Genomic DNA, 8846 nt, shown 5'->3' on the forward strand with positions numbered 1-8846 from the left:
GTCAATTATTGCCCAGAATTGGAAACTGAGTTCAAACATGCTACTCAGAGTCAAAAGGAATCATGCTATGTAAATGCAGACATCACCAATGTGGGGCCTTCCAGACACTTCAAACTACAACTCCCATCAGCTCCAGTCAGTCCAGAATGTCTGGAGGGCACCAGTTTGGTGAAGGCTTGTAGAAGAGAGCAAGAATTGCCAGAGGAGTCCAAACCTCTGTCTCTGCATGAGTTATAGTTTTGGGCATGCTACTCATCAATTCACTAATCATAGACTGACTAAACAGAAAGCTGGCATCTTGACCAAGTTGTTACTGCATTTATTTTATTTTATTAAAAAACCACAGCTACATTTAAGCAAGGAATTAAATAAAATCTATTTAAATAATTTCTGATCTGGATCTTCTTGTACAAAAATAAATTCTTCCAAGGCTGTTGGTTGATTGGCCGGCCAGCAGCTCTTCTCACAGGTATACACTAATGCTGTTCCAAATTCCACTGACACATCTGGTGAGGGGGAAAGAAAAGAAAAGCATTAATATTATTATACTCACCCATGTGTGGGGAAGGGCTGTAGCTCATGTGACAGAGCATCTGCTTTGCATGTGGAATGTCCCTGATTCATTCTCAAGCGGTTCCAGGTAGGGCTGGGAAAACATCTTTGCCTGAAACCCCCAAGAGTCAATGCCAGTCAGTGTAGACCAGGGTGGCCCTTGGCAACACGACCCCTCCCCCAGCCTTCACACTGCCTCCCCAAAGTTGAGTATGTGAGGCACTAGGCTTTGGAAAGGAGGTATGAGAGGTCTGACAGGGTCTTCCTCCATTCTCCTTCCCAAAGCCTAGTTAGGGCTTTCCCAGCTTTGAGGAAAAGGTGGCAGGGCTCTAGGACCCTGCCAGAGCCACATGCCTCCTTCCCAAAGCCCGGTTCCTTGGGGAGGGAATCAAATTTTGGCTCCCCTGTCCCACCTGCGACCATGGGTGTAGCCAGGCCTTTTGTTGAGGGGGGGGGGGAGAACCTCAGTTTGCTATGTCTTTTTATTGATTTAGGGGGGCAGCTGCCCCCCCCCGGCTATGTCCAAGCATGCAACAAGGCAGTGTACAGCCCATAGGTTCTTGCATCCCACTTGGTATGAAAAGTTGTGCCGCCCTGCTATAGACAATACAAAGTAGAAGACAGCTTCCTTTGTTCCCATGGAGATGTTTCTGAAAGTTCATTTAAAGCACAGCAATGACTACCCCCTTTGGATACCTCTGTTGTTTTCTCACAATTTAATCAGTTTTCCTCAAAAAAAGAAAAGAAAGGTGTTCCTTTGATGTTCTTTTTGTTTCTGCGAACATACAAAAAATAATTTAAGATACGCTGTGTGCAAGTTCATAAAACAAAGAACGGGAGATGAAGAAAAGGAACATTGGAGGAACCCTGAAGCTGGATCAGACCAAAGGGGGCTAATCTAGCCCAGCATCCTCTTCTCCACTAACCAGATGTCTAAGGGAATAATTGCAAACGGAATTCTTTAATGAAAGGGCTTCTCACCGTCAACTCTTGTCTTGAGCATGCTGACCAAGGTTGGCATAAGCTGAAATTCAAAGATTCTCTTGCTTTTGCAGATATTACAAGGTGGGGCTGCTGACCCAATGTCTGTCGAAGGGCAGGTGATAAATAAAGGCTGGCCACCCCAGGAATACCTAATGGTTAAAAGAGGATAGTAGAAAGTGTCTAAAGACAGGCTAATTTCATTCCGGCTAAAGACCTATTCTCCAACACAGAGAAATGAAAATGGTCAGCCTACCTTAAGATCTGTTCCGGGCAGAGAGATATCTTTTTCATAAACTTAAGGAACACCTGGTGTCTCTTTTCAGCTTCACTTTTCTCATACTTCTCACCATCAGATGCGTAGCTAAGCATGTGGTGTGGGGGGAGAAATTGCAAATATTACAGTAACTGTGAAATTACCAAAAGGACAGCACAAACTCTGGAATCTTTTCTACTTAACAGGGAATGAATAAATGCACTGGGTATTAGTTGAGCAGTTGTGTCAGTAACCAGACACAAGAATACAGGAAGATGGCTTGATGCATCAAGGTCAATACTATCTAAATTGGCAGTGGCTCTCAGGGTTTCAGGTGTGGAAACTTTCTCAGCCTTACCAGGAGATGTTGGGTATTGAACCCTGGCAACGCCCACCTGCAAAGCAGACCCTCTACCACGGAGGCCCTTTCCTAAAATGTCACACACAACTTTAATTTCCATGCACCCATCCAGCACAAACCAACCATTATACTGAAAAAAAATACTACAGGTTTACCCTTACTAGTGGATGGGATTTTGTTCTGGGATTGGGCTGTGTAAGCCAAATAATGTATTTAGAAGCTATCTAATACTGACCACTGGGTTGCCTTTTTTCAAAACGAGCACTGGCCAGCAGGGGCAGTAAAACAGCATTTGCCAACCTGTTGCCCTCCAGATGTTTTGGACTACAACTCCAATCAGCCCCAACATCATACATCCATGATGGCTGGATCTGATGGGAGTTGCACACTAGCCCCAACCCCATGGCTCACCTTTCCAACATCAATTGTTCCAAATCAAGACCCTCCCTCTGCTGATACTCCTTCAAGAGTCTTTGGGCATGGCCTGTATCTTCATAGCAGAGAAAGTCGTCTTCTTCCACAACACTGATGTAGTAAGGTCGGAACTCAGGGACACAGCTGGGCATGATTTGCTCTTCCCCAGGTGGATTATGGGAGTGCAAAGGGTGGGAGGCACTGGGGGGTGCTTCCAGGCTGAGACCCTGGAACTGTGCGGCACAATCTCCTTCTCTGAGCAAAGAGTCCGACACTGCAAGCAAGTCATGGCTGTGGCCTGTAGTGTATTCAGAAGCAGCTGCCTCATCGCCTTCTCCCCAGTCATCTGCTTCCTCACACCAATCCTTGGCTGCAGGCAGGCATTCTTGCTTCTGTGAATACAAGGACACAACCTTAGGTAGGTTCCAAATCAAAGGTCCTGGAAAGAAGTTGTATCCACATTTGACATTTTGTAAGTAGTACAGCCCCACAGAAATAAAGCAATAATTTCTAGAGGGGTAGTTGCTGCATTAGTCTGTTGCAGAAAAACAACAACAAAAAGCTTTGTTGCACCTTAAAGACTCACTTTTTCGTGGGTGCCAGTGGTGGGCGCCAGTCCTCAAAAAGTGATGTCATCAGAAACTTGTTACGTTTCTGAATTATAGCTTTATTGATTTTTGAAAATAACATCCCCTCTTAACAAAATATCTCGAAGTATACAGTGAAAATGCAGTGTAAAAATACACTGTCAGTAGTTTAAAGCGTAGAATATTATTTAACCAAGAGCAACCAAAAAGGTTTGGATGTTTATGATGTTCGGTTTCTGATAATTGGATCTCATGGGAAACTTACAGATTCTTGCTTCACACAATTAACTCAAGGCAGTGTCAATTTACTCTTGGCAGAAAGCCAAGGTCTGCCTGGCCTGGAAACTACTCTCTGATTGGTTAACGACCAGCACTGAACTCTGTTATCTAGGAATGCTAGCACAGTTGTTTCTTGTTGGGTGTTAGGAGTAGGAGTGCTGTGTATGGTTGAAAAGAGAGAGACAGAGAGGATTTATTTTGCTTTGCTTTGTATGCAGAAACTCTGCTGGTTTTATTTTCTTTTAATAAATCCTGTAAATAGTTATTCTGCGTCTAGCCGACTAGTCATTTCCACCTCAACTAGCTTCTGCGCTGTGCAGGAAAACTCTGCTACGTTTGGGCTAAAGCCACTAGAGCTATGCCTGACACTTCAAAATTCTAAGATATGAGAGTTCAGGATTGTTTTTCTTCTCCATGTAATCCATAAAACTACCCATCAGTTGTAAATAAGTCTCTGTCCTTTAGTCATATTTTGTTTGTCAATTTCTCTACAGTGGTACCTCTGGTTAATTACTTAATTCATTCCGGAGGTCCGTTCTTAACCTGAAACTGTTCTTAACCTGAAGCACCACTTTAGCTAATGGGGCCTCCTGCTGCCACAGCGCCGCTGGAGTACGATTTCTGTTCTCATCCTGAAGCAAAGTTCTTAACCTGAGGTACTATTGCTGGGTTAGCGGAGTTTGCAACCTGAAGCGTTTGTAACCCGAGGTACCACTGTATTAGGGCTACTTGTCAAACTCTTCTAAGCCGATTCAATAATAAGCTATAATATACTTACAAAACTGGGCTATAAGAAACATGTTCGTTTTAAGGTACAACAAAACACTTTGCAGTTTTTGCTTCAAATATATAAGCAGGGTTAAACAGCACACTCTCCCTGACCAAATGCACAGAGAGTCCCCTTGATCTCTACAGATCAACATACGCAGAGCATGTACCTGTATTCTCATCCTCATGCCGGCATGCTGAGCAGGAAGGTTTCAACCTCCTTCTCTCCCACACATGCCATGATCCCAAGGGGTGTGAGAGGGAAATCATCCATGCCTGTTTAGGAGCAGCAGGCAACATTGTGCAGCTGCTATGTTTGTAAGAGGGAAGAGATGCTAAAAGTCTCAGGTACTACAAGGCCAAATGTCAGTTACCTTTGGCCACATGCTATTATTACCTAAAGCAGGGGTTGTCAGCCTGGTCCCTACCACCCACTAGGATTGTAGGTGGGCGATAGGGGGCTCTCTGGTACAAGCTGAATCCCCCTTCCATTGAACGCTGGTGGACGGTAGGGAAATTTTACCATCAAGAAAGATGCATTAGTGAGCAGTAGGTATAAAAAGGTTGACTCCCCGTGACCTAAAGAAAATTTCCCTGATGGTGCACAATACCTGCTTGCAGTCTTGCATTTCTTTTCCTTGCACTTGCAGATACTGGGACCGCAACACCTTCCAGCTTTAGATGTGCAGCAAGCCAAGCAGGATGAAAGAAATGGAAGTCATGTTGGTGGGTCAAAGTTTTCAAGTTTCATAGTATTACTACTAGCATAGTATAGGGGGCTAAAATATAAATCAGGCAGCCCGTGGTTTGACTCCCTTCTCCATCACTAGGTGGTTTTAGAAACACAGAAAGCTACCTTACTTTACACGGGTCAAACCACTGGGTTCCATCTTTCTCAGTATTGTTTACACTGACTGGCAGTGGCAATCCAGCATTTCAGAAAAGAGGCATTTACTCTCCTACCTGGAGATGCCAGGGATTGAAACAGGGACCTTCAAGATACAAGGCATTAACTCTACCCATGGGCAGATGCCGCTCTCACTGATTCAAATCTCCTTGCCCTCCAAATCTGCAATAAGGGATAGAACTGACTTACCTTGCAAGGTTGGAAGAATTGCTGAGAGAGCTTCCAACATGCTATAAAGTATTTATTTTTTACTTAAGTATATGACTCTAGCATCCAAGAGCCACTTTCAGCGCTGCCCCAATCACAGAGCAAAGGCAAATAAACTGCCACACACCTTTTGGAGTTCCCCCAGCAGCTTTGCATTGTGCAAGCAAACACGTTAATGATGCGGTGGAACGGTGAGCCTTCAAGGGGACAATAGATCTGAACAATGTGTGCCAAGCCAGCCTTGCAAACCCCACAGGCAGGATGAACCAGAGTGACTAAAGGGGTACAGTCCTAGGGCAAAAAGGAAAAAGAAGTAGATTATTGTGTTTTCAGCAAAAAAAACCTTCCAAAAGGGAGCACTTATCCCTTAAAGCTGCTCTCTGATCTGCAGCACTCCCTTGTTCTACTCATCACAACTACCCATTAATAAAAGTAGTTCAACAATTATGCCACATATGTCTTTTTCAGATATCATAATAAGTCCGTTTGTCTCAAAACAAGCCACTTGGATCACCATTATGACATGACATGTAACTTGAAGCTTATGCTTCACTTTAGAGTGAAGTTTTGTTTTCAGTTTTATTTCTGGCTAACCCGTTGTGGTTTAACAAACAAACCATGGTTTAGGTTTAGGTTCAGACAACATGACAAGTTGCACTGTGGTTTGCTTGCGCTGCACAGGAACCATACGTGTGGAGTTGGCTGGTGGGGAGGCAGGAACTGCCTAGTGACTTGTGTAGCAGTGAGGAGGCACATTTATAATTAAATCATGGCCTAAGATTAAATCATGGTTTTAAACGGTCTAATATGAACTGTGGCCTATCGTGGCACACAAAACAGTCCGTCAAGTGGCAGTGGCCACTGGTTTAGATGGCTTTCAAAGGGAGATTAGACAGCTTCATGAGGAATGAGAGATCTACCAATGGCTACCAGTCATTCTACAAGGGAGTGCAAAGACTCCTATGAAAAAGGATGCAGAGTCTGGAACTTTTCAGTTTAGAGCAAAGGCAACTAAGAGGTGACATGTTAGAAGTTTATAAAATTATGCTTGGCATAGAGAAAGTGGATAGAGAAATGTTTTTCTCCCTCTCTAATAACTTAAGGACATTCAATGAAGCTGGATGTTGGAAGATTCAGGACAGATAAAAGTATCCACTTCTTCACACAGCACAGAGTTCAAACTATAGAACTTGCGCCTACATGAGGCAGTGATGGCCACAAAGTTGGATGACGTTAAAAGAGGATTAGACAAATTCATGGAGGAAGAGTCTATCGATGGGTACTAGTTGTGATGGCTATACACTTAAGAGGTAACAATGCTTCTGAAAAACAAATGCTGGAATCTACTGTAGGGGAGAGTGCTTTTGTGCTCCGGTATAAATAGCAGTTAGCAAGGGAACAACAGAAGCGAAGGGCCATCGTCTTCATGCTCTGCTTAGAGGATTCGTGGAGGAGTAGGAGTCAGAAGGCCTCTTTGGCACAACCCAGGTTTGGGTTATCATCCCATTACTCTATTCAAGGAAGTGAAACACTGAAAGCTACTTTGCAGAGCCTGCCCAGGAATACAGGGGTTACTTTCCGGCCAGACTCGGCGTCAGAGATGCCGGGGACTGAAAATGGGACCATGTTTAGAGTACACAGAGCATAGTATATAAGGGCCCTTCCCTTCAGAAACTTTACTTTCGGACTGCGGTTTAAAGCCCAAGCAACGTCGTCCACAGCTGGTTGCAGAGTCACTGAATGGGTTTGCAGCAGACACTTCCGTGCCACCACCTCCGATCCTTTTTTTTAAGCAGCGATTCCGTTTTTTTTTTTTTTGCCACAGCTACCCTACCTGCGGGTTCCTGGACTCACACTGGGCTTTACTTCCGAGTAAACCCACATAAACTCGGACTGAGAACCGAGGTGAAGGGACGATTTTGGGGACTTTTTTTTGAGAAGGGGATAGAAAGAGGTGGGGGGAGGCGGTTTCTCTCCCCACCCCGCCCCCGCCGCCGCCGCCGCCGCCGCAGGCACCGAGGGGGCTCAGAAAGGACCCTACGCTCTCCAGACCCTGCCACGCAGCCCGTCTCCTCCTCCTCACCGCAGAGCCGCCCACTTTGCTCGCCGCCCCGTGAAGCTGAAGGAGGCCGCCCTGGCAGGAGCCCGTCGGCGGCACAGCAGCATCGCGCAGGCCCAGGAGCACTGGAGGAGCAGGCGGAGAAGCGGCGCCAGCCGCCATGGGCAGAGCGACGGGAGAGCCCGGCCCTCGGCGTGACGAACACGTGGGGCCCGGGGGAAGCCCGGAAGCCGCGGCTGCCGACGTCAGAGTTCACGTGCATAAGGCAGCCGAGGCGCGCCAAAGCTCTTCAGTTCGCGAAAGCCTCCCGCGCAAGGAGGATGGCAGGAAGTTGAATGGGGAGAGGGAAAGAGGTCGAGGTCCAGGCAGACCAGGATGGACGGATGGCGGAATGGGCTTCGCCTGTGGGGCTTCCTGCCCCCCTTGGACTCTCATTCCCAGCACCTCTTGCCATAGGGCTATATACTTTTTTATTGCGTGCATTTATACATATCCTTTTTATCCAAGAATTCAGGGTGGCGAACACGATCCCCACTCCCATTCAACCCTTACAATAACCCTAGGATGAGAGGCAGTGGGTGGGCCAACCTTTTAAATAGCTAAAAGATAAAACACTGAAGGGCACCAGGTTACAGAAGGCTGACGAAATCACTAGTTAGGGCAGGCATAGGCAAACTCGGCCCTCCAGATGTTTTGGGATTACAACTCCCACCATCCCTAGCTAATAGGACCAGTGGTCAGGGATGATGGGAGTTGTAGTCCCAAAACATATTGAGGGCTGAGTTTGCCTATGCCTGTTAGGATAAGCTGTATTAATAGTGCAAGATCTTAGCTATTATTAAAACAAAAAACCGCATGCACACGTGGAATTTATGAGTGCAGTTAAAATGTGCTTTTGTTCCCCTTTTCTTTTTAATTAGTGATCTTAGTGACTTCTGGGCAGTCCTTCCATTCTGAGAGGAACAAAGGTTGCTAGACAAAAAACAGCGCACACTGAGTGTTCTGGTACTAGCTTAGTGCCATTTTCATATTTATTTAAACCAAGTTTATCGTTTTCAAATGTACAAATTTGCTGGACAATCATACATTCCAATTCACTTCTCCAATGACTAAAAGGTATTGAGTGACAGCCACACAGGGCTCTTTCTGAAACCTACTCCCTTTTAACTCCTCCCCCATTATTTACCCTTTGCCATCTAAATGAAATAAGACCAACGACCACCAGTTATTTGCTTAATGCATCATTCAAAACCTGTGACCAGGCACCCACACATCTTATTCTACCATAGAATTATGTGTGCTGATAGAGAAGGCATATACATAAGCAGAGATACTAAGCAATACTACTTAAATGAAGGTCAGAGGCTTCCACACCAGGCCTCATTTGGAAATAAGCCCCGATGAAGAACATGTAACATAATTCTGAATAAATATATGTGTAAGCTTGGATTGTCATTACTGCCTGGAGATTTTCA

The 8846-nt window shown here is 45.4% G+C and overlaps 1 protein-coding gene across 1 annotated transcript; it reads right to left on the reverse strand.

Annotated features, from left to right (window-relative positions):
* Positions 1 to 310: 310 nt before the first annotated feature.
* PDCD2L (programmed cell death 2 like) lies at positions 311 to 7612 on the reverse strand. The gene is made up of 7 exons (XM_035117761.3): positions 7396 to 7612; positions 5440 to 5603; positions 4810 to 4873; positions 2562 to 2956; positions 1790 to 1897; positions 1534 to 1685; positions 311 to 506 (listed from the first exon to the last, which is right to left on the reverse strand). The coding sequence occupies exons 1-7, from the start codon at positions 7531 to 7533 to the stop codon at positions 376 to 378; spliced, it is 1152 nt and encodes a 383-aa protein (XP_034973652.3). The 5' UTR covers positions 7534 to 7612; the 3' UTR covers positions 311 to 375.
* Between the last annotated feature and the right edge of the window lie 1234 nt (positions 7613 to 8846).

This window comes from Zootoca vivipara, chromosome 6 (genome assembly GCF_965207765.1).
Source record: "Zootoca vivipara chromosome 6, rZooViv2.hap1.1, whole genome shotgun sequence".
NCBI classification, from domain to species: Eukaryota; Metazoa; Chordata; class Lepidosauria; order Squamata; family Lacertidae; genus Zootoca; species Zootoca vivipara.